Genomic DNA, 26,771 nt, shown 5'->3' on the forward strand with positions numbered 1-26,771 from the left:
ATTGACTTTTTAAAAATAAAAATACCTTAGTCCCACTTCAATCAGTAAAATTTACAAAGATAAATAAGAACTTTAGAAAACTTCAGAAAAGACTACTTACACTCAAACAGTACCTTAGACAGGAGGAAGAGGAATAACATGAATGAAAAAAAAATTCACACAACAGTCAGATAAAACTTTGAAGTATATATTTTCTTCAAAAGTACACAGGATTCAGCACTCCAAGTGTGTATATGCAATTGTGCTAAGAAGACCAGAAAACTTAAATGAGAGGCCAACTCAGAAAAATGAATAATCAATATGGAAGAAAACATTAACAAACAGAATGAGAATGACCCTCCATGGGAGACATCCCAATGATCTGAGCAGACAAGATGTTGAAAAGTAAGCATCGAGCACCTGACTGAGAGTTGGACACCTCTTCCCAGAAACAGAGGGATTCCTTGCAGAAATACAGGACAAGGTGGTTAATAAAAACTCACAAATACATACGATAAAAACAAACAAGGCAATAAATGCAGAAAATGCCAAGAGAAACCAGACACAATCCAACATATTCCAGGATCCTGCAGCAGTTTAACTCAATCTGATTACTTATGCAGGTACAATCAAGTGGCAAATATCATTCACCAAAATCTTGCTTTAAAATACAAACTCATGAATGACCTCCATCACCTCATTAAGGCACCATAAATTGAAGCCATATCCAGTTAGGGACAGAATCTCACAATTTATATTATAATCAATACATTATAACAGACAGGTTAATCTAAAATAACTATCCGGATATAATATTACAGGATAAACAAGCAGGAACAACTGCTTCAATAGATATCACCATTCTCAACACACACGTGCCTCAACAAATGGGGAATCTCACAACAGGCATTGTCTGTGTTGGCAGTCAGACAACTGAATTATTTTCCGACAAATGAGCTTCAAAATCTTGCTACTCTGTCATTTGTTGCCACGCCCTGCTGCTGATTTCCTTCTCCTCATCATACATTCTTATCCCGACCATTGTCCAGAGCCCCAAACTCTGCTCTGTGCGGACCTGCCTCTGGTTTCTGACCCTGCTTCGTTGAACATCCAACGGATGGTTTTCCATTCTGATTTCAGTCTTTAGAGGAGAATGGTGTTTTGAGCAACCCTTTAGAAGCAGGGAAAATGGCCCAAAATAAGGAAATGAGCCCTGAATAAGGAGGTTAACACCCAATGTCATTCTTTGTCAGCCCAGAGACTAGAGGGGTGAAGAACATCTCAGACAGAACTGCAATGCGTGCAACTTCTTCAGTCAGTAGAAAAGTTCAGGGAAACATCTTCACCCACAGCATGGCGACTGTTTGGAACCCATCACCACAGGGAAGCAGGAGATGAACAATAGGGGAGGATTTAAAAGGACTGTCAAGGAACAGAATCACTGGCAGGGTCCAGCCGGCCTGAGTACACTAGTTGTGTTGTAAACTCACAGAGTTCCAAAGACAGAGTTTAAAATAGAACTGATTTATTTGTCTCAGACCCAGAATATTAAACTCCAGTCCCATTAGAGGTGAATGTGCAGCAGAAGAAACTCCTCCCATGCCCAGTGACCAGGGTGCAGAACTGGGTGTGGTGAGCAGCAGTAATAATTGCAGAGTTCAGCACCGACAGTCACTCTCGAAGTTGCATTCAGCAACGGTGATGGACAAATATCCAGCATGCAGCTCATTGAAACTTCCTCCCCAGTGTGAACCCGGCGGTGAGTCATAAGTATAACATGCTGTAAGATTTCACTGCTAATGTAATGGCCTCTATGCAATGTTTCACTGCTGAGGTAATTGTTTCTCTGTAGCAGCAATATTTAGGTTTTGACTAGAGATAACAGGGTTTGGGAATGCGGGGCTATCCAATGGCAGAAATGTTGTTCTTTCCTGTGAGTCTGGAAGAGAGAATTTCACCACCTTTTGCTGGGGAGAGATGAGAAGACGGGAATGGAGAGAGTGGGCCCTTTTTCTTTCTTTTTGTTTTCTTTACTAACCCTATAGTCAAAGTAAGAATTATAAATCTCAATTGTTTAATCACATATTGTGTACAGTTTGTTATTTCAGTGTACTGATTAGGAACGGGACACATCATGAAGCATCCACCCGAATGACATTTCTTAAGTTAGCTGGGTTGGGGAGTTATCACTCCAAAAGTTCAGCTGCTAGCCGAAGTGAGAGTTGCATAAGGTTAGATGACTGAGTGAATCGCTTCCCACATTCACAGCAGGTGAACAGCCTCTCCCCAGTGTGAACTCAATGATGCACATTCAGTTGATTTGGTTGAGAGAATCTTATGCCAAACTCTGAGCAGGAGATCAGCCTCTATCCAGTGTGAACTTGCTGGTGTCTCTCCAGTTGAGATGACGAAGTGAATCCCTTCCCACAGTCTGAGCAGGTGATTGGCCTCTCCCTAGTGTGAACTGAACGGTGTGCTTGTAGGTTGGATGACCGAGTGAATCCCTTCCCACAGTCTGAGCAGGTGAACGGCCTCTCCCCAGTGTGATCTCGCTGATGTACCTTCAGTGTAGATGACCGAATGAATCCCTTCCCACACACTGAGCAGGTGAACGGCCTCTCCCCAGTGTGAACTCGCTGATGTACCTTCAGTTCGGATGACTCAGTGAATCCCTTCCCACAGACTGAGCAGGTGAATGGCCATTTCCCTGTGTGGGCTGACTGGTGTCTCTGCAGTTGAGATGACCAATTGAATCCCTTCCCACAGACTGAGCAGGTGAACGGCCTCTCCCCGGTGTGAACTCGCTGATGTACCTTCAGTTGAATTGACTGAGTGAATCCCTTCCCACAGACTGAGCAGGTGAATGGCCACTCCCCAGTATGAACTGACTGGTGACTCAGTAGCTGGGATGAAGAAGAGAATCCCTTCCCACAGTCTGAGCAGGCAAACGGCCGCTCCCCAGTGTGAACTCGCTGATGTAACTTCAGTTCGGATGAGCAAGTGAATCCCTTCCCACAGTCTAAGCAGGTGAACGGCCGCTCCACAGTGTGAACTCGCTGGTGAGCCATTAGGTTGGATGAGCAAGTAAATCCCCTCCCACAGACTGAGCAAGTGAACGGCCTCTCTCCAGTATGAACTCTCTGATGTACCTTCAGGTGGAATGACGCAGTGAATCCCTTCCCACAGTCTGAGCAGGTAAATGGCCTCTCTCCAGTGTGAAATCTCTGATGTGCTTTCAATTGAGAAGACCAACTGAATCCCTTCCCACAGTATGAACAGGTGAACGGCCACTCTCCGGTGTGAACTCGCTGATGAACCTTCAGTTCGGATGAGCAAGTGAATTCCTTCCCACAGTCCGAGCAAATGAATGGCCTCTCCCCAGTGTGAACTCGCTGGTGAACCTTTAGCTTTGCTGACTGAGTGAATCCCTTCCCACAGTCTGAGCAGATGAATGGCCTTTCTCTAGTGTGAACTCGCTGATGGACCTTCAGTTCGGATGAGCAAGTGAATCCTTTCCCACAGTCCGAGCAGGTGAATGGCCTCTCCCCAGTGTGAACTCGCTGATGTACCTTCAGTTGGGATGAGCAAGTAAATCCCCTCCCACAGTCTGAGCAGGTGAACGGCCTCTCTCCAGTATGAATTCTCTGATGTATCTTCAGATTAGATGACATAGTGAATCCCTTCCCACAGTCTGAGCAGGTGAACGGCTTCTCCCCAGTGTGAACACGCTGATGTAATTTCAGTTTAGATGAGCAAGTGAATCCTTTCCCACAGTCCGAGCAGGTGAACGGCCTCTCCCCGGTGTGAACTCGCTGGTGAGCCATTAGGTCAGATGACCTAGTGAATGCTTCCCCAAAATTCAACAGATGACCAGCCTCTGCCCACTATGTACTGACTTGCGTGTCCACAAGTGGGAAGACTGACTGAATCCCTTCTCACCCACAAAACAGGTGAATGGCCTTGCCCAGTGATGTACCTTCAGTTGAGAAGGCCGAGTGATTCCATTTCCACTGTCTGAGCAGATGAATCGTTCCACCCTGTGCAAAATGTCGATCAGATGATTCAGTGAATCCTTCCCCACAGTCTGAACAGGAAGGATGATCGAGTGAATCCCTTGCTCCACTTCTTAAATATCTGGACAGAGACAGCAAAACTGGTGTGTTGAGCTCCAGATTCCTGTACACAAATTCCTTGTCATTTTTGACCTGTAAAAAGATTTACAATATCTGTCAATGGGTGTAGGACAACATTTCAGATGAGTTCACATAAGTTGTCAAGGTGTGATCTGGCATCACACTGTTACAGTGAAGTTCAACCCAAGTTGGAGAGAGAAATCACCTTCTAACTGGGCACAGTGCTGGTATCTGGAATGACCATCAAACTCTCTTATGCTCTTCCTGTCTCTATAAGAATGGGGCATTTCTGCCATCTCCAATCTGTGACCTGGCTCAGTTTGACTCTCTCCATTGATATTATTCCCTGTTCCCACTGAGCTGCATGGGTTCATGGCCACACAGTAACTGAAACACTCTCACACAAATAGCCGGCAGTGTAGTGCATGCACCCACCACTCTCTGGGTAAAAAACTTACCCCTGGCATCCCCTCGGTACCTATTTCCAAGCACCTTAAAACTATGTCCTCTCGTGTTAGACATTTCAGTCCTGCAAATAAAACCTCTGGCTATCCACACGATCAATGCCCCTCATCATCTTATACACCTAAAAAATGCACTAAACATAGACAAGGTCATTAAACATTGCATGAGGATTTGTTGGAAGTATACAGAATTATGAGGGTACAGATAGCGTAAAGGCAAGCAGCTTTTTCCACTGAGGTTGTGTGGGATGACAACCGAGGTCATGGGTAAGCGGGGAAGGTGAAAATTTAATGGGAACATGTGGAAAAGCTCTTTACTGAAATGGTCGTGAGAGTGTGGCATGAGATGTCAGCACAAGGGGTTCATGTGAGCTCAGTTTCACCATTTGAAAGAAGTTTGGATGGGAGCCTGGATGGTAGGGGTATGGAGGGCGATGGTCCCAGTCAGGTAGTTGCAATAGATACCTTAAATGCTTTTTTTAGGATTGACTAGATGGGCCAAATAGCCTGTTTCCGTACTGAACTCCTCCATGTTTCTGTGACAGAGAAGCTGGCCAAACTTGTTTGGAAAGGAAAAGGTAGGAGTGATTGATATCTGAGGTCTGAACAACATCTGACTGGTGTCAAGAAAACAAACTCTCCCTCATTGTCACAAAAACAAAGGAGCTGATTGTGTACTACAGGAGGAATGGAGACAGGCGAACCCCTATTGACATCAATGGATCTGGGGTTGAGAGGGTGAACAGCTTTAAGATCCTCAGCATAAACATCACCAAGGATCTCAAATGCTCTGTACATACCGGCTGTGTTGTGAAAAGAGCACAGCAGCACCTCTTTCAACTCAGATGGTTGAAGTTGCTTGTTGTGGGCCCCAAATCCTAAGAACTTTCTACAGAGAGACAATAGAGAGCATGCTGACTGGGTGCAGCACTGCCTGGTATGGGAACTGTACTTCCCTCAATCGCAGGACCCTGCAGAGAGTGGTGCAGACAGCCCAGTGCATCTGTAGATGTGAACTTCTCACTATTCAGGAGATTTACAGAGACAGATGTGTAAAGAGGGCCCAAAGGATATTGGGGACCCAATTCACCACAACCACAAACTGTTCCTACTGCCATCATCCAGGAAACGGTACCACAGCAAAAGGACCAACAGGCTCCAGGACATCATCTTCCACCAGGCCATCAGACTGCTTAATTCATGCTGATATAATTGCATGTTGATGTTATATTGACTGTGCTATGTATAAACAATATATTATAAGTTACTATAAATTACACATTGCACATTTAGATGGAGAGTAACGTAAAGACTTTTACTCCTCGTGTATGAAGTATGTATGTAATAAAGTCAATTCAATTTGACTCAATTTACCCTCTCCACTATCCGTTCAGTCACTCTGGCTCCCATTCCCCCTACAACTTATTTTAACCACTTCACCCTCTCACCACACTAGCTCCAGCAAGCCTTAATACTAGGATATTAGTCCCCTCCTTGTTCCTTTCCCATAACTAATGAATCCCCTAACACTTATTTGACTTTCCACTGCCAGGTACTCCCCCCAAAAGTTTCTAAAGTGGTCCACCTGCTGATGTGTGGGATGTCCGCAAGATTACTCTTCGATGGCTGTTTAACCTCATTCACCTGCCTGTCACCCAGTTTCCTGCGTCCTGCACCTTGGGTGTAACTCACCTCTCTTCATGTCACATCTATCACCCCCTCTGACTCCCAGCTGATCCAGAATTCAACAATTTCAAGTCCGAGCTCCTTCAAGTGCAGGGCTACAAGCTGCAGCTGGATGCACATCTTGTAGGTGAGGGCATCAGGGCCACTGAAGGTCTCTGCACCTTCCCTCCAATACCCCCTCTAATTTCTAATGACCAGTGTGCACATAAATCATGTACTGTGCATATTTTTACCCAGTGACAACATGTGCACAGTGATTTTTATATAGTGAGGTATTCATTTTAAGAGCTAGGAAATCACTGTTGATAAGAACTATGATCTCCTCTGGGTTTGATCGAGTTCATCTGCTTTCTCACACAAACTATGTAGCAGGACTGTAACAAGTAATGAAGGACTTTCTTACCAGAGCTTTTGCACATTGTGCATATGTGGTTTACTTGCTAAATTACGCTTTAAAAAGTCAGATTTCCAAATATCACTCCACTTCTTCCCACTTGTAAGTTCTACAGCAACTTTTGCATCGCCACAATACACACAGGTGACACCAGTTTCTAGATTAGACAAAAACATTTCCCCCGAACCCTCCTGATGAATTAAGGATATATTAAATAAAATCATTTTGAACCTATGTAACCTCTGGCTAAAAGAATAATTGGGATTGAATAGGAATATTTGAACCAAAGTAAACACTGTCTTCAGTGGTTAGCTAAGACAGGCTCATTATCAGTTCTCTGTGGCTTGCAGAGTGACATACTGAGCGATGATAATATACACTGTACCCTCATTAGTTGATAACATTATACATTGTACCCTCTTTTGAGTAAAAGGAGGAGGACTCTCTGATAAGGACAGGAATAAACATCTGTTTGTAATTAAGTCAGGGCCTTGCAAAGGGAATAACTGATAAGGACTGGATAGTATATCCATCTGTAATTAAAACCTTCAGTCAGCAAACTCTCTTATTTAATTAAGTTTGGAGCCAACAGACTTAGTGTGCGTACCAGTTCAAATAACATCTTGCAATAGGAATGTATGGGGCTTACTATGTATAAATATATGGCTGTAACCTGACTAAATCAGTCCACTTGTCAGATGGTGGCAGTGCTTACGTGCCTTCCCTTTGACAACTGGGTCTCAAACTCCTACAGGAAAATGAACTGTGGTGACGATAAGAAGCTGGTCTCCCGAGTTTTATTCAACTTCAACATTTGGAGTCACAAACACAATCCCAATATAGGGAGTGCTGAGCAGATGGGCTGAATGAAGATGTAAAGTGGAACAGTATATTATCAGCAAGTTGGAGGAATAATACATGTGACAAAGGGATAGAGGTCTGTACTGCAGAAGGAACGCCAAAGGTTGGGAGCCACTAAAAGCGGAGCGTGAATGGGTGGATGGGCACTAAAAAACGAGAGCAGGAAAAACAACGTAAGCAAACCAAGGCCGGCCCAGATAGGAGAGAAGGGCAGGAATATCAGTCTGAAGTTCGAACTGATGGGGACACAAGGGATCCCAAACCCATGTCTGTCATATCGACCCTGTTTGAGGACAGTGACCATGATGAGGAGTGGGCACTCACCGTACCTCTCCTACCTTACCAGGGGCCAAGTTCACCCAGTGCTCCCGAACCCCAATCCTCCCAGTACCCAGATATGGTGGCCACTCAGGTAAAACAGTGGCATAGGGAAGGGATGTCACTACATCCTGAGATCCAGAAAGGGAATACCCAGGATTATTCCGAGGGAAGAATCCAATAAATCCCCAGAGTTAGTGACTCCACAAAGACAACTGCCCACCCAAATGCTGCCCAATCCATGAGCAGGAGGAGGGACAGCGCTCAGTGATTCCTGTGTATGCACCCTGGAAGCCTCAGGAAATGATAATGATCATGAATCAGGCCCCAGATAGAAAAGAAAAAGCAGCACAGTTTGCTCAGTGTGTCCACAGTACTACACAAATGTTTAATGCGACTCCACAAGATTTATTCGGTCTCTGCTGCATGATTCTCTCAGCTGATGAGGGGCGGAAATGGAAGGCAGATTTGAGAGACCAAACCTATCATGAGTTACAGGCAGGAAACCATAATGGGAATGAACAGACTGACCAGATTATTCAAGCCTTGGAAAGGGCTCTCCAGCAACCTGTAAACATCACTAAAGTACTTGAATGCAAACCTAAGCCTGGGAAATCGGGACCAGACTATTGGGAGCGATTGTGGCCTGCTACGGCACCTTCGCAGGAGACCAAGACTTTTAATAATGGGAATCTGTCCCCGAGTTTAATGCCCTACTGCTCCAATGCTTACCAACTAAGCCAACATGATTAAAACAGATAATATGGATTGGCCTGACAATGACCGAAATCGAATGTGATGAGCTTTGACATATTATTAGAACCTGATTTTTGATTCCTGATCAACCCCGAAAGGAACTAATATTTAAAGTGAACATGTTCAGCAAGAAGTAGGATGCAAACGGGCTATATCTGAGGATCAGAAATGGGAACAAAAACCTACCAAGGGACAGGTGGGGACAACAACCCGTTTAGAAATTGACAAGCAAAGATGCTTCCAACCATGAGTACCATCCCTCAGGAAGAGCCCAATGTAATACTGACAGTTGCTGGAATTTCAATTCCGTTTATGACTGATGTGGGGGCAATCACAACCACTCTTGATCAGGAAATAGTATCGGAAAAGGAATTCCAGCTATCAGACGCTACAATCACTTTGTCTGGTTTCGAAGGCACGGAACGTACGTATTCACGTACCCAGCCACTGCAGGTGGAATTCCAGGGGAGCCTGTGCGAGGTTTCTTTTACAGTCACCACCAGACGGGGGTGTAATCTCGTAGGGAGAGACTTGCTCTGCCCGTTGGAAGTCGAGATTCTATGCACGGACAAGGATATCATGCTGGAACTGCGAACAACTGATAGCTTCCTCTGACCACCCAGTGGTGGGCACTTTATCTGGACTCCAGTACATTTGAACCCCTTCTGCCAGTGGCCGACTCTCATGTGACTCTGTGTTATGACCCTACGTGGTGCTCAACTGAGGAAAGCTAATATTATGCACCCCTCGAGGGACAGAAATTCCCAGTCATGGTGATTGGAGAGGTTAAAGGAAGAGACGGCATTGCATTTCTTGCTGAAGTTCCAGATTTCTTTTGGCGACAGACAGTACTGGTGTTTCCCAATAGGGTTAGGTTCAGGGTTTGTCCTGGGTTCAAGTCAAAGAGCCTAGGGCTCCTTGCCCACAACCTGACAAAACAGGCCTCCAGCACCGAGGGAGACTGGCAAGCGGGCCAACTCTGATACTGGAAGGAGTCTGAGGTGAAGACGGGACGTCAGGTAAGACATTCTTTTAATAGTGACTGAACCCAAGACGTTGTACCCCATCTCTGGGCAATTTCAGTCCATGAAGTCAGCACTCCTCTCTGGATCACAGTGAAAGAAGGACAGACTCTCCCATCCATTCTGCAATACCCCCTCTAGCCCGTCCGGATCACTGTGAAAGAAGGACAGACTCTCCCATCCATTCCGCAATACCCCCTCTAGCCCGTCCGGATCACTGTGAAAGAAGGACAGACTCTCCCATCCATTCTGCAATACCCCTTCTAGCCCGTCCGGATCACTGTGAAAGAAGGCAGACTCTCCCATCCATTCTGCAATACACCCTCTAGCCCATCCGGATCACTGTGAAAGAAGGCAGACTCTCCCATCCATTCTGCAATACCCCCTCTAGCCTGTCCGGATCACTGTGAAAGAAGGACAGACTCTCCCATCCATTCTGCAATACCCCCTCTAGCCCGTCCAGATCACTGTGAAAGAAGGCAGACTCTCCCATCCATTCTGCAATACCCCCTCTAGCCCGTCCAGATCACTGTGAAAGAAGGACAGACTCTCCCATCCATTCTGTAATACCCCCTCTAGACCGTCCGGATCACTGTGAAAGAAGGACAGACTCTCCCATCCATTCTGCAATACCCCCTCTAGCCCATCCAGATCACTGTGAAAGAAGGACAGACTCTCCCATCCATTCTGCAATACCCCCTCTAGACCATCCGGATCACTGTGAAAGAAGGACAGACTCTCCCATCCATTCTGCAATACCCCCTCTAGCCCATCCAGATCACTGTGAAAGAAGGACAGACTCTCCCATCCATTCCGCAATATCCCCCTCTAGCCCGTCCGGATCACAGTGAAAGAAGGTCAGACTCTCCCATCCATTCTGCAATACCCCCTCTAGCCCGTCCGGATCACAGTGAAGGAAGGACAGACTCTCCCATCCATTCTGCAATACCCCCTCTAGCCTGTCCGGATCACTGTGAAAGAAGGACAGACTCTCCCATCGATTCTGCAATACCCCCTCTAGCCCATCCGGATCACAGTGAAGGAAGGACAGACTCTCCCATCCATTCTGCAATACCCCCTCTAGCCCATCCGGATCACTGTGAAAGAAGGACAGACTCTCCCATCCATTCTGCAATACCCCCTCTAGCCCGAGGCAACGTTTTATGAGGATGGAAACTCTTTTGTGGATCCAGCAGGAAAACGATATTCTGACTATGCGATAGTGATGGACAGTGAAGTAATTGAACAGGCCTCTTTTGAAGCAGCTGTCTCGGCCCAGAAGGCTGAGCTGTTTGCTCTGACTCGTGCCTGTATCCCAGCAACAGACTTAAGTGGGAATGTTTACACAGACTCCCGTTATGCATTTGGAATTGTACATGACTACTGGGCTCTCTGGGAACATGGGGATTCCTGACTTCCTCTGGCCACCCCATTAGTAATGTCACCTTTGTAAACAACTTACACACCACTCTACAGCTACCTTGAGTTTTGTTCTTCTCAGGGGGACACCTCTGTGGAGGAGTGAAAACTGTGGTCCCAGATGGGGTGCCAGAAAGACCCCAACATAGGTTTTTGGATCACCCAGCGGGACAGGTTTGTGTTCCTACACAGTTTTTACCAATATTGGCCGATTATATACATAATTGTACACACCTGGGAAAGGAGGGAATGGTTGGTATCCTGTACCCTGCACATCGGGTATGACTCCCTTGACAGGTGGATCTTTTTCGTGTCTACAAGTTGATTTTATTGAATTGCCTAGAGTCCATTGCTATAGATACTGCTTAGTTATTATAGATGTGTTTAGTAGATGGATTTAAGCTATTCCCACTACCATTAATACTGCTGTGACTGTTGTGAAGGTATTATTAAGGGAAATAATTCCCAGGTACAAGCCAGAGATGCTGAGTTCAACAATGGCTCACACTTTATGGTGAAAGTAAATGAAGGAGTATGTAACAAACTAGCTATCAAGCAACAATTCCACTGTGTACACCACTCACGGGCTGCTGGCAGAGTGGAAAGAGCCAATGGCACTCTGAAGAGTAAACTGGCCAGACTAACAGCGGAGACTGGACTCACTTAGTTGAAGGTCCGACCATTAGCCCGATTCCACATGAGGGTTACCCCACAGGGGAAAACAGGGCTGTCACCAGCTGAAATCATTTCTGGACGGCCCATGAGGACACCCTGGGGACAAAGTCTCAGGATTAAAGGCAAAGTGAATAAGAATAAGGAACCTTGGTTCTCGATGGATATTGGAACTCTGATAAAGAAGAGAGAGATGTATGACATGTATAAGAAACAGGGAGCAAAGAAGGTACTTGAGAAGTATAAAAAGTGCAAACAAATACTTAAGGAAGAATTCAGGAGGGCTGAAAGAAGACATTAGGTAGCGTTGGCAGTCAAGGTGAAGGATAGTAAGAGCTTCCACAGGTATAGTAATAGCAAAAGGATAGTTAAGGGATGAAATTGGTCCTCTTGAAGATCAGTGCGGTGGGCTATGTATGGAACCAAAAGAAATTGGGGAGATGTTAGATGGTTTTTTTCTGTCTGAATTTACTAAGGAAACTGGCATGGAGTCAATGGAAATAAGGCAAACAAGTATTGAGGTCATGGAACCTATACAGATAGAAGAGGAGGAGGTGCTTGCTACCTTGAGGCGAGCAGATAAATCTCCAGGACCTGACAGGATATTCCCTCGGACCTTGAAGGAGACTAGTGCTGAAATTGCAGGGGCCCTGGCAGATATATTTAAATGTCGTTATCTACGGGTGAGGTGCCAGAGATTTGGAGCATAGCTCATGTTGTTCTGTTGTTTAAAGCAGGCTCTAAAAGCAATCCAGGAAATTATAGGCTGGTAAGTTTGATGTCGGTCATGGGTAAATTATTGGAAGGAGTACTAAGAGATAGGATCGACAATTGTTTAGACAGACAGGGACTTATTAGGGAGAGTCAACACAGCTTTGTGCATGGTAGGTCATGTTTAACAAATATATTAGAGATTTTTGAGGCGGTTACAAGGAAAGTGGATGAAGGCAAGGCAGTGGATGTAGTGGACTTCAGTAAGGCCTTTGACAAGGTCCCGCATGGGAGGTTAGTTAGGAAGGTTCAGTCACTAGGTATACATGGTGAGGTAGTAAATTTGATTGGGAATTGAGAATGGGAGAAGTAAGAGAGTGGTAGTGGAGGATTGCTACTCTGAGTGGAGGCCTGTGACCAGTGGTGTACCACAGGGATCAATGCTGGGTCCATTGTTATTTGTCATCTATATCAATGATCTGGATAATAATTTGGTAAATTGGATCAGCAAATTTGTTGATGATACAAAGATTGGAGGTGTAGTGCACAGTGAAGAAGGTTTTCAAAGCTTGCAGAGGGATCTGAACCAGCTGGAAAAATGGCAGATGGAGTATAATACAGACAAGTGTGAGGTATTGACTTTGGAAAGTCAAACCAAGGTAGAACATACAAGGTAAATGGTAGGGTACTGAGGAGGGCACTGTAACAGAGGGATCTAGGAATACTGAGACAAAATTCCCTAAAAGTGGCATCACATGTAGATAGGGTAATAAAGAGAGCTTTTGGTACATTGGCCTTTATAAATCAAAGTACTGAGTATAAGAGTTGGAATGTAATGGTGAGGTTGTATATTGCATTAGTGAGGGGGAATTTGGAGTATTGTGTGCAGTTTTGGTCACCGAATTACAGGAAGGATATTAATAAAGTCGAAAGAGTGCAGAGAAGGTTTACAAGGATGTTGCTGGGACTTGAGAAACTGAGTTACAGAGAAAGGTTGAATAGGTTAGGACTTTATTCCCTGGAGCGTAGGAGAATGAGGGGTGATTTGATAGACGTGTTTAAAATTATGATGGGCATAGATAGAGTGAATGCACGCAGGCTTTTTCCACTGAGGCTAGGGGAGAAAAAAAACCCAGAGGACATGGGTTAAGGGTGAAGGGTGAAAAGTTTAAAGGGAATATTGCGGGGGGGGGGGGGGAGCTTCTTCACAACTGTGTCTGACTGGTACTGGCATAACTGGTTCTTCGGGGCACATTCTGTCTCACTCCCAACTATTTCCTACCTTCCTTTGTACAGGTATGTAATGTCTAAAGGACCAGTGTTTGAGTAAATGAGACTCACCAAACTTTCTCCCGACTGAATCACTGGAATCTCCGAGTCAGATGGGTCCTCTCCAGTTGATGCTCTCAATCCTCGGGCTGGTTCACTTGTTGCTGTTCCCTTGTCTTCAGTCGTGGTTTTTCTTCCAATAAATCTCTCACTGCAGGTCTAACTTTAACATGAAAGATAATGAAGCACGTTAACAATGAAAAGGAGGACCAAACATTTCTGCTTAACGTTACTAGGAACAAAACTCACTGAAATTTAAACGTTGGCAAATATAATGATCTCAGTGAACAATCTTTAATTGTCCCTCACACATCACAAAACAATACGGGATAAGAAGCAGCCATCATTCAGTCATGGTAAGACACAAGACACAGGAACAGAATTAGGTGTTTCAATCCATCTGCATTGCTCCACCACTCAACCATTCAATCATGGCTGATTTTTAATCCAACACCATATTCCTGCCTTCCTCCTGTAACCCTGAAGCTACTCAGCAATCATCAGTATATTAATCTTCACAAATAGACCCAAATGGCAGCCTCAAACAAATTCTGCGGCAACAAATTCCACATATCAGACATCTTTTGGCCAAAATTTTTTTCTCATCTCAGTTTTAAAGGGAAGCAAGTTTATTCTGAGACCGTGCTGTCAGATCACAGACTCTCTGTCTAATGGAAACATCCTCTCCATGTCCACTGTATCCAGGCTTTTCAGCATTCGGTAAGTTTACTTAACCATACATTCCCCACCACCCCCACCGTCCCTCTGAACTCCATTGAGCACAGGTCCAGAACCATCAAATGCTCCTCATATATAAAGCCGATTATTCCTGAGATTATTCATGTGAACCGCACTAGCAACAACTGCACCGGACACATTTCCAGGAATAACAGACAAATCGGTTGCAGGATAATTTACAGGGAAAAGTTGTGCTTCCTTTACTGTTATACTATCACTCCATTTCCATGTTAAAACAGGACCATTTCAGGAAATTTGTATTACAGATCCTAGGATACAGATCTTGTCTTGTCCATACTGGACCGACCGCCGTCGCTGGACTATAAACGTGCAGGAGTAATGTATGGCTCAGCTCTACTGCGGGGAGCGGAGGCTCGAACCAATCTCCCCCTAGACTTCCCAGTCCCTCGGTAAAGCAGGCAGTGAAACCAAAGATCCCCACAACCTGGGACGTTCTCCTTTCTCACCCACCCCAGTCCGGGAGAAGACACAACAGCCATAAAGCTCCAGGACAAATGTGAGGAGCCTCAGTAAACGAGGCGAGTTCGGGGAAGTTAATGAGACTCAGCGGCCAAAATCACACCATGTGATCTTGCGTCACAAAGCGGAGGGCGGGGCAAATCTGCGGCACACAGCCTCACGTGACCTGACGGAGGGACTTCCATTTCAATTCTGTGGAAACAGACAGCCTGGGCTCCTGGTTTGGATCGTTCAATGCAGATTAAGTGAAATCGACACATTTCAGACGAGCCCAGATAGTTTGGAAACAAATGAATTCCTGGTCCTCAGTTCGGGGGCTCACGGCCAACATCGGATCTCCCCGCTCGGGATCGGTCTCAATACTCACCGATGGGAAAGTGATATCATCGGCCCGCAGACAGTGATCCTGACGGAAGAGACGAAAGTCTTTCACGAACACACAGCCGACCCACTTCAGCTCTGAGCGGAGAGTAAAACACCGTCCACAGGGAGACTGCGAACATGCGCGAAGAGATTGTTGCATCATCGGGAGGTGGGGCCTCGGAAACAGACGCGCAGATGCTGCCCATCTGCGGTTATATGGGAGGGGCAAACGGGATCACGTGTCAGGATTGGTGACCACCACCCCCCGCCCCAGGCAGAGACTCCAGCTACTCATTAGTCTGTGGAAAGAAGCAAAGTTGCCGCTCACATCTCCTCTCACCTTAAATGTATTAGACATTTCAACCCCCAGGAAAAATATATCGTCTGTCCACTCTATCTATTCCTCTCGTAATCTTATACACGTCCATCCAGTCTCACCCCAGCCTGCGCCGCTCTGGAGCAAACAACACAAGTTTGTCCAGCCTCTCGTTATAGCTCATGCCCTCTAATCCAGGCAGTGTCCTGGTAAACCTCTTCTGCGCCCTCTCAAAAGCCCCGACATCCTTCCGAGAATGGGGGGCGACCAGAACTGTGTGAAACACTCCAGATGTGGTCTAACTAGTTTTATAAAACTGTGTTACGAACTGTAACGTTTTAGAAACGAACCAGCAGCAACAGAGTTCACACTGGAGTCTGGTTTTGATGTTAAAACCACTCTCTTTATTAGTATCTACTTATAATATAGTAACTTAACAAAATGAAGGGAAGTTGACAGAGTTAAGTGTATATATGTATAAATATAACTCCCAGACTATCGATCGTGAGGGAACAAAGCTCAGAGTCTTGAGATGGTAAAGTAGGAAAGTTTTGAAATCCACGGAATAAATGATGGGAGAGAGATATTTGTAATCCAGGGTGAAACGTAGAGAAAAGGCCGTTACATCAAAATAACCGCCGACGAACATCTTATCCGTTGAACCCGTCCACATACGAGTTATCAGCGAAAGTAACCTGTCACAGGAATACCGTCTTCCAGGGGTTACCACACAACATACCCAGGCAAGGGTTAACACAAGATATTCCAAAACCCACTCCTATGGATTATACGAAGTGACAGCCACACACATTCGTTGTGGTTCCGTGTACCGATGATCAACCCACTCTTGTGGGCAGAGGAGAGTTCCAAGCCTCAGCTGCGATTAACTGAAGCGATCATCTTTTCCAGTCTCTCTCTCTCTCTTTAGACTGGCCGACTGCCTGTCTGCAGATCGCTCTCTCTCTCTTATGGTTCAGTTCAAAGTCAGCGCTGTCAGCCTGTGACTGACGTCATTGTCCCGCCTCCTCACGCCGGCGCTCTTAAAGAAACGGTCACAGTACGACCGCAGGCTCGTAACAGCCGCAACACAACTTCCCGACTTTTAAACTCAATGTTTCAACTAATAAAGACAACCATGCCATTTGCCTTGTTAACCACCCGATCAATCTGTGCAGTCTCTTTCAGGGAGCGATGTACTTGGAGTCTAAGATCTCTCTGATCATCAACACTGTTCAGGGTTTTGCATTTAACAGTGTACTGTCTCATACATTCGACCTACCGAGCTGCCAGGATGATCATCACTAATCAAATCTCACTGAGATTTCTCAGGTCCTGTTGAATTTATTGCCAAGTGCCCAAGTACGGGAAGGTTCAGGTACAGAGAAAACACTGACTTGTGGCAGCATCACAGGCAAGTACATTCAGATAACACACGGAACACAAATTATACGATTCTCTGTCAGTCACAATCTGTAAATATGTTTTAAGTCATTAACGATATATAAAATACATTTTGTCATGATCAATATTAAAATGTGCATTTTGTGTCAACAACAGACTTGGAAATGTTGAATTTGATACCTGTCTCCATTCCTCCTGTAATCCACAACCAGCTCCTGTGTTTTTGTCACAATGAGGGAGAGGTTGTTTTCTTGACACCACTGTGTCGGGGTGATGACTTCTTCTCTATACGCTGCCTCGTTATTATTTGAGATTAGGCCAGTCAGTGTAGTGTCGTCAGCAAATTTAATTAGCAGATTGGAGCTGTGGGTGGCGACACAAGTCATGGGTGCACAGAGTAAAGTAAGGGGCAAGAAGCCAACCCTGTGGGGTATGTGTGCTGAGGGTCAGAGAGAGAGAGAGAGGTGCGCGAGCCCATACTTACCACCTGCCGGCGATCTGACAGGAAGTCCAGGATCCAGCTACACAAGGCAGGGTGAAGGCCGAGGTCTCTGAGCTCCTTGTCGATACTTCACGCCTTCGTATGGCTACTGCTCTGCCCATGACTGCAAGGAACTGCAGAGAACATCAGAGAAACAAGCCTCCCCTCCATGGACTCTTCCTACACTTCCCCTGCCTCGGAAAAGCAGGCCATGTACTCAAAGATCCTCACAACCTGGACATTCTTGCTGCAAACCCGCTCCCCCATCGGGGAAGAGATACAAAAGCCTTAAAGCGCGAACCACCCGGCTCAAGGACCGCTTCCTGTCTGTGGTTATAAGCCAAATGAATGATAAAATGGACTCGACCTCACAATGTAACTCGACATGACCCTGCACCATATGTCTATCTGCACTGCACTTTCTCTGCAGCCATAATGCTTTGTTACATTGTTGTTTTGTCATTTTTCTTTTTAGAATCTTTTTTACTAGTACATAATCTTCTACAACTATAGAATGAAACAAGACTTCAATAGATTAATATGTATAAAATTAATAAAGCTGAAGAAAAAAACTAATCGTAAAATATGAATATGGAAAATATATATAGGAAAAAGAAGGAAAAAGGAACCCCATCTAACTAGGGGGAGAAACCCACTAACTACAAAAAAGGGAAAAAACCATTAAGAATCAACCCCCCCCCCGGAGCAATACGTTTAACCATCATCTAAATATAAAAATAGAATCATTAACCGCCATTTCATATTTATAAAAAAATTAAATTGGAAGGAAACCATATAGCATAATTCAAATTAAATGATAATATTTAGCAAAGAACCCCATCTTCTCTCAAAATCGAATCGAGGATCAAAAGTTCTACTTCTAATTTTTTCAAACTAAGACATAACATTCCTTGAGAAAACCATTCAATTAATGTAGGGGAAGAAAAATCTTTCCATTTTAATAAAATAGCCCTTCTTGTCATTAGCGTAACAAATGCAATTACTTGTTGATCTGAAGATGAAATACCCTGAATCTGATGTGGAGCTATTCCAAATAGAACAGTCAACCTATTAGGTAGTAAATTAATTTTCAGAGCTTTAGAACTTGTTGAAAATAAAGACTTCCAAAACGATTTTAATGATGAACATGACCAGAACATATGTGACAATGTAGCAACTTCAGTTTTATATACATCACAGCATTTGTCAATACTAGAAATATTTTAGATAGTTAATAATATAAATAATTATTGTTAAATAATAACGGTGAACAATTTTAAATTGAATTGGCACATATAGAAGAAGAATTTCCGTTTTTCAAAACTCCAAGCCAATCTTCATTAACAAAGGCCATATTAAGTTCTCTCTCCCAATTTTGTTTAATCTTTAGTGATAGGTTCGCTTTTTGTAACAAAAATAAGTTATACATTCTGCTAATGGAAACTTTCTCGAAGGGATTCAATTTCAAAATGGTATCGAACAAATCAGATTCTTGTAAATATGGAAACTTAGGTAAACATTGTTGTAAAAAATGTCGAATCTGAACATATTGCAAAAAAATGTGTATGAGTGAGAGAAAATTTGTTAATTAACTCTTCAAAGGTCATCAATCGACCATCACAAAATAAATCTGTAAAAGAATGGATCCCTTTATTTTTCCATAGGAGAAAAATGGGGACAGTTGTTGAAGGTTTAAATGAAATGTTTCGATACAAAAAAACTGGACAACTAAATTGTTTCAAATTTTTAAAAATTACGAAACTGAACCCAAATCGGTCGGGATTGTTTAATAAACGGGTAAAGATATAAATTTGGAATTTTAGAGAGCTGTAAAGGTAATGGAGCTCCTAATATTCAAGTTAAATGAAATTGTTTAACAGCTTTTAATTCCAAATCACCCCATAATGTTTTTTGGTTCTTATCAAGCCAATATAAACAAAAACATAATTGTCTAATATTCACAGCCCAATAATACAGTCTTAAATTAGAAAGTGCAAGTCCACCATCTTTTTTTAGATTTTTGTAAATGATACTTATTAATTCTTGGTCTCTTATTGTTCCAAATAAAGGAAGAAATAAGAGAGTCAATTTGATTGAAAATTTTTTTAGTAAAAAAGATATGTATACCAAACAAGGCAGTAAGGGGATTTGGGTCAAATTGGACCCTAAAAAGTTGTGAAAAGGTATGGAATACTTCCAGCCAAAACTTTTCAATTGTAGGGCAAAACCAAAACATATGAATTAAAGAGGCATCAGCAGAATTGCATTTATTACAAAGTGGAGAAACATTCAGATAAAAACTGGACGGCTTCTGTTTAGAAATGTAAGCTCTATGAACCACTTTAAATTGTAGAAGAGAATGAGGAGCACAGAAAGATGATTTATTAACCCGTTTAAGAATTTTATTCCATCTATCATCAGAAATCTGACAATTTAGGTCATCCACCCAAGCTTTTTTTATTTAATCTAAAAAGTCTTGTCGAGAATCAATCATCAAGTTTTAGATACCGGTAATAGAACCATTAACAAAAGCTTTTAAATTTAAAATATGGAAATATGGAAACTTAGGTAAATATTGCTGTTAAAAATGTCCAAACTGAACATATTGCTGAAAATGTGTATGAGCAAGAGAAAATTTGTTAAATAACTCTTCAAAGGTCATCAGTCGACAATCACAAAATAAATCTGTAAAAGATTGGATCCCTTTATTTTTCCATAGGAGAAAAATAGGGTCAGTTGTTGAAGGTTTAAATGAAAAGTTTCGTCATAAAAATCTAGACAACTTAAATTGTTTAAAAAGTTTTTAAAAACGAAACTGAACACAAATCCGTAGGGATTGTTTAATAACCGGGTAAAGAGTTAAATTTGGAATTTTAGAGAGCTGTATAGGTAATGGAGCTCCTAAAATTGAAGTTAAATAAAGTTGTTTAACAGCTTTTAATTCCAAATCAACCCATAATGATTTTTGGCTCTTATCAAGCCAATATAACCAAAATCATAATTGTCTAATACTCACAGCCCAATTAAATTCACAGTCTTAAATTAGGAAGTGCAAGTCCACCATCTTTTTTATATTTGTGTAAATGATACTTATTAATTCTTGGTCTCTTATTGTTCCAAATAAAGGAAGAAATAAGCGAGTCAATTTGATCGATTTTTTTTAGTTAAAAAGATATGTATATTTTCGAAAATATATAAAAATCTAGGTAAAATCATCATTTTCACAGCATGAATACCACCTATTAAAGAAAAAGTAAGTGGATTCCATCTAGAAAATAGTTGTTTCATGGAGTCCATTAAAGGAACTACGTTCGCTTTATAGAGATCTTTATATTTTTTAGTAATTATAATACCTAGATATATAAACGTATTAACAATTCTAAAAGGAATACCATCATATATACTAACATGGACATTTAATGGAAACAATTCGCTTTTATTGAAGTTAAGTTTATATCCTGAAAATGTACCAAAATATTGAAGTGCTTCCAAAACATTAGGAATTGATTCCTCAAGACTTGAAATAAAAACCAAAAGATCATTTGCATAAAGAGAAATCTTATGTATGGTTCCATTCATAGAGATACCATGAATACTTTTAGCTTCACGTAGTGTTATAGCTAAAGGCTCCAATACAAGATTAAATAATAAAGGGGTTAATGGACATCCCTGTCTAGTGCCACGAGAAAGTGAGAAAAAAAAGACCTGCAGTTATTAGTAATGACAAGCTCGAGGGCGGCTTCCTGTCTGTGGTTAGAAGCCAAATGAATGATAAAATGGACTCGGCCTCACAATGTAACTCGACGTGACCCTGCACCATATGTCTATCTGCACTGCACTTTCTCTGCAGCCATTATGCTTTGTTACAGTTATTGTTCTGTCGTATATCACCTCAATGTACTGTTGTAATGTATCGATCTGTGTGGATGGTACGTCAGGCAAAGTTATCACTGTAGCTCAGTACGTGATGATAATAAACAAATTCCCCAGTTTAATTGTGTGGAAATATTAGACAGACTGAGCTTCTGCTCTGGAACCACAGAAGGAAACTGAACTGTTTTCATTTCTGAACTGAACTGAACTGTTGTCCAGCCTTTCGTTATAGCTCATGTCCTCTAATCCAGGCAGTATCCTAGTAAACCTCTTCCCCGCCCTGTCCAAAGCCCCGGCATCCTTCCGAGAATGGGGGCGACCAGAACTGCATGAAACACTCCAGATTTGGTCTAACTAGTTTTATAAAACTGTTGTTACGAACTGTGACGTTTTAGAAACGAGCCAACAACAATAGAGTTCACACTGGAGTCTGATTTTGATGTTAAAACCACTCTGTTTATTAGTATCTACTTATAACGTAGTGAATTAACGAAGTAAAGGAAAGTTTACAGTGTTAAGTGTATATATGTGTAAATATAATTCCCAGGCTAACGAGCCTGAGGGAACAAAGCTCAGAGTCTTGACATGGTAAAGTAGGAAAGTTCAGTAATCCACGGAATAAATGTCGGGTGAGAGATATTTGTAATCCAGGGTGGGTTAACACAAAATATTCCAAAATCCACTCCTATGGATTATACGAAATGACAGCCACACACGTTCGTTGTGGTTCCGTGTACCGATGATCAACCCACTCTTGTGGGCATAGGAGAGTTCCAGTCCTCAGCTGCGACTAACTGAAGCGATCAACTTTTTTTCTCTCTCTCTCTCTCTCTCTCTCTCTCTCTCTCTCTCTCTCTCTCTCTCTCTCTCTCTCTCTCTCTCTCTCTCTCTCTCTCTCTCTCTCTCTCTCTCTCTCTCTTATAGTTCAGTCCACAGTCAGCGCTGTCAGCCTGTGACTGACGTCATAGTCCCGCCTCCTCACGCCGGTTCTCTTAAAGAAACAGTCACAGTACGACCGCAGGCTCGTAACAGCCGCAACACAACTTCCTGACTTTTGAACTCAATGCTTCAACTAATAAACACAACGACTCCATTTGCCTTCTGAACCACCCGATCAATCTGTGCAGTCTCTTTCAGGGAGCGATGAACTTGGAGTCTAAGATCCCTCTGATCATCGACACTGTTCAGGGTTTTGCATTTAACAGTGTACTGTCGCATACATTCGACCTACCGAGCTGCCAAGATGATCATCACTAATCAAATCTCACTGAGATTTCTCAGGTCCTGTTGAATTTATTGCCAAGTGCACAAGTACGGGAAGGTACAGGTACAGAGAAACACTGACTTGTGGCAGCATCACTGGCAAGTACATTCAGATAACACACGGAACACAAATTATACGATTCTCTGTCAGTAACAATCTGTAAATATGTTTTATGTCATTAACAATATATAAAATACATTGTATCATGATCAATATTAAAATGTGCATTTTGTGTCAATAACAGTCTTGGAAATGTTGAATTTGGTCCCTGTCTCCATTCCTCCTGTAATCCACAACCAGCTCCTGTGTTTTTGTCACAATGAGGGAGAGATTGTTTTCTTGACACCACTGTGTCGGGGTGATGACTTCTTCTCTGTAGGCTGCCTCGTTATTATTTGAGATTAGGCCAGTCAGTGTAGTGTCGTCAGCAAATTTAATTAGCAGATTGGAGCTGTGGGTGGCGACACAAGTCATGGGTGCACAGAGAGTAAAGGAGGGGGCAAGGAGTCACCCCTGTGGGGTATATGTGCTGAGGGTCCGAGAGACAGAGGTGACGGAGCCCACTCTTACCAACTGCCGCGATCTGACAAGAAGTCCAGGAGTCTAGCGACAGGGTGAAGGCCGAGTCTCTGAGCTTCTTGTCGATACTTCACGCCTTCGTATGGCTACTGCTCTGCCCATGACTGCAAGGAAACTGCAGAGAACATCAGAGAAACAAGCCTCCCCCTCCATGGACTCTTCCTACACTTCCCCTGCCTCGGAAAAGCAGGCCATGTACTCAAAGATCCTCACAACCTGGACATTCTTGCGGCAAACCCGCTCCCCCATCGGGGAAGAGATACAAAATGCCTTAAAGCGCGAACCACCCGGCTCAAGGACGGCTTCCTGTCTGTGGTTATAATCCAAATGAATGATAAAATGGACTCGACCTCACAATGTAACTCGACGTGACCCTGCAGTGTCTATCTGCACTGCACTTTCTCTGCAGCCATAATGCTTTGTTACAGTGATTGTTTTGTCATTTTCATTTTTCATTTTTAGAATCTTTTTTATTGCTACATAATCTTGTACAGCTATAAAATGATACAAAACTTCAAATAGATTAATATGTATGCAATTAATAAAGCTGATAAAAACTGATCGTAAAATATAAAATTGGAAATTATATATATGGAAAAAAGGAACCCCATCTAACTAGGGGAAAAAACCCACTAACTACACACATTTGACCATCATCTAAATATGAAAATAAGAAACATCAACCGCCATGTCGTATTTATAAAAAAAATAAATTTGTAAGGAAACCATACAGAGTAATTCAAATTAAATGATACTATTTGGCAAATGAAAACCACATCTTCTCTCAAATTCGAATCGAGGATCAAAAGTTCTACTTCTATGTTTTTCCAACTAAGACATAACATCCTTGAGAAAAACCTTTCAATTAATGTAGGGGAAGAAATATCTTTGTATTTTAATAAAAATAGCCCTTCTTGTCAGTAGTGTAACAAATGCAAATTACATGTTGATCTGAAGATGAAAACACCCTGAATATGATATGGGAACTATTCCAAATAGAACAGTCAATCTATTAGGTTGTAAATTAATTTTCAGAGCTTTAGAACTTGTAGAAAATAAAGATTTCCAAAACGATTTAATGAAGTACATGACAAGAACATATGTGACAACGTAGCTACTTCAGTTTTACATCTATCACAACATTTGTCTATACAAGGAAATATTTTAGATAGTCTCTCGATTGTTAAATAATAACGGTGAAGAATTTTAAATTGAATTAAACGATGGTGGGCACATACAGAAGAAGAATTTAAGTTTTTCAAAACTCGAAGCCAATCTTCATTAACAAAGGCCATATGAAGTTCTCTCTCCCAATCTTATTTAGTCTTTAGTGATAGGTTCTCTTTTTGTAACAAAAATAAATTATAAATTCTGCTAATGGAACCCTTTCACTAAGGGATTCGATTTCAAAATGTTATCCAACAAATCAGATTCTTGTAAATATGGAAACTTATGTAGATATTACTGTTAAAAAGTCCAATCTGAACATATTGCTGAAAATGTGTATGAGCGAGAGAAAATTTGTTAAATAAACTCTCTCAAAGGTCATCAATCGAACAAATCACAAAATAAATCTGTAAACGAATGGATCCCTTTATTTTTTCTATAGGAGAAAAATTGGGTCAGTTGTTGAAGGTTTAAAATGAAAAGTTTCGATATAAAAAAAAACTAGACAACTTAAAATCGTTTTAAAAATTTTTTAAAAAACGAAACTGAACCCAAATCCGTAGGGATTGTTTAATAACCGGAGTAAAGATTTAAATTTGGAATTTTAGAGAGCTGTAAAGGTAATGGAGCTCCTAAAATTGAAGTTAAATAAAATTGTTTAACAGCTTTTAATTCCAAATCAACTCATAATGATTTTTGGTTCTTATCAAGCCAATGTAACCAAAAACATAATTGTCTAATATTCACAGCCCAATAATACAGTCTTAAATTAGGACGTGCAAGTCCACCATCTTTTTTGAATTGTGTAAATGATACTTATTAATTCATGGTCTCTTAGTTGGTCCAAATAAAGGAAGAAATAAGAGAGTCAATTTGATCGATTTTTTTTAGTTAAAAAGATGTGTATATTTTCGAAAATATATAAAAATCTAGGTAAAATCATCATTTTCACAGATGAATACGACCTATTAAAGAAAAAAGTAAGTGGATTCCATCTAGAAAATGGCTGCTTATGGAGTCCATTAAAGGAACTATATTCGCTTTATAGAGATCTTTATATTTTTAAGTAATTATAATACCTAAATATCTAAATGTATTAACAATTCTAAAAGAATATCATCATAAATACTAACATGGACATTTAATGGAAACAATTCGCTTTTATTCAAGTTAATTTTATATCCTGAAAATCTACCAAAATCTTTAAGTGTTTCCAAAAGATTAGGAATTGATTCCTCAAGATCTGAAATAATAAACCAAAAGATCATCTGCATAAAGAGAAATCTTATGTATGGTTCCATTCATAGAGATACCAAGAATATTTTCAGCTTCACGTAGTGTTATAGCTAAATGCTCCAATACAGAATTAAATAATAAAGGTGTTAATGGACATTCCTGTCTAGTGCCAAGAGAAAGTGAGAAAAAAAAGAAGACCTGCAGTTATTAGTAATGACAAGCTCAAGGGCGGTTTCCTGTCTGTGGTTATAAGCCAAATGAATGATAAAATGGACTCGGCCTCACAATGTAACTCGACGTGACCCTGCACCATATGTCTATCTGCACTGCACTTTCTCTGCAGCCATAATGCTTTGTTACTGGGATTGTTCTGTCGTATATCAGCTCAATGTACTGTTGTAATGTATCGATCTATGTGGATGGTACGTCAGGCAAAGTTATCACTGTAGCTCAGTACGTGATGATAATAAACAAATTTCCCATTTTAATTGTGTGGAAATTTTAGACAGACTGATTTTCTGCTCTGGAACCACAGAAGGAAACTGAACTGTTTTCATTTTTGAACTGAACTGTTATCCAGCCTTTCGTTATAGCTCATGCCCTCTAATCCAGGCAGTATCCTGGGAAACCTCTTCTGCGCCCTCTCCAAAGCCCCGACAGCCTTCCGTGAATGGGGGCGACCAGAACTGCATGAAACACTCCAGATGTGGTCTAACTAGTTTAATAAAACTGTTGTTACTAACTGTGACGTTTTAGAAACGAACCAACAACAATAGAATTCACACTGGAGTCTGGTTTTGATGTTAAAAACCACTTTCTTTATGAGTATCTACATGTCATATAGTAACTTAACGAAGTAAAGGATAGTTTACACTGTTAAGTGCCTATATGTGTAAATATAACTACCAGACTATCCACCCTGAGGAAATAAATCTCAGAGTTCTCGAGGTGGTAAAGTAGGAAAGTTTAGTAATCCACGGAATAAATGACGGGAAAGAGATATTTGTAATCCAGGGTGAAACGTAGAGAAACGGCCGTTACTTCAAAATACCGTCGTCGAAGTTCTTATCCGTTGAATCCGTCCACATACGAGTTATCAGCGGAAATGACCTGTCACAGGAATACCGTC

General features: G+C 42.0%; 2 protein-coding genes across 4 annotated transcripts in view; one reads left to right on the forward strand and one right to left on the reverse strand.

Annotated features, from left to right (window-relative positions):
- LOC140720923 (uncharacterized) overlaps window positions 1-26,771 on the forward strand; it is a 443,642-nt gene that overhangs the window by 368,666 nt on the left and 48,205 nt on the right. The window lies entirely within an intron of this gene.
- Window positions 174-15,463, reverse strand: LOC140720928 (uncharacterized). 3 transcript variants are annotated; one of them, XR_012097277.1, is made up of 4 exons: window positions 15,330-15,457; window positions 13,757-13,907; window positions 859-4,184; window positions 174-442 (listed from the first exon to the last, which is right to left on the reverse strand). XR_012097277.1 is itself a non-coding variant. In XM_073035783.1 (3 exons), exon 3 carries the CDS (start codon window positions 3,801-3,803, stop codon window positions 2,346-2,348), a length of 1,458 nt encoding a protein of 485 aa, XP_072891884.1. In that variant the 5' UTR covers window positions 3,804-4,184; window positions 13,757-13,903; window positions 15,330-15,463; the 3' UTR covers window positions 174-2,345. The 3 variants fall into 3 exon arrangements, 2 of the variants coding, with proteins under 2 accessions (XP_072891884.1, XP_072891883.1); XM_073035783.1 differs by having other exon boundaries at window positions 174-4,184; window positions 13,757-13,903; window positions 15,330-15,463; XM_073035782.1 differs by having other exon boundaries at window positions 174-4,184.

The sequence above is a fragment of the Hemitrygon akajei genome, unplaced genomic scaffold (genome assembly GCF_048418815.1).
Source record: "Hemitrygon akajei unplaced genomic scaffold, sHemAka1.3 Scf000048, whole genome shotgun sequence".
In the NCBI taxonomy this organism is placed as follows: Eukaryota; Metazoa; Chordata; class Chondrichthyes; order Myliobatiformes; family Dasyatidae; genus Hemitrygon; species Hemitrygon akajei.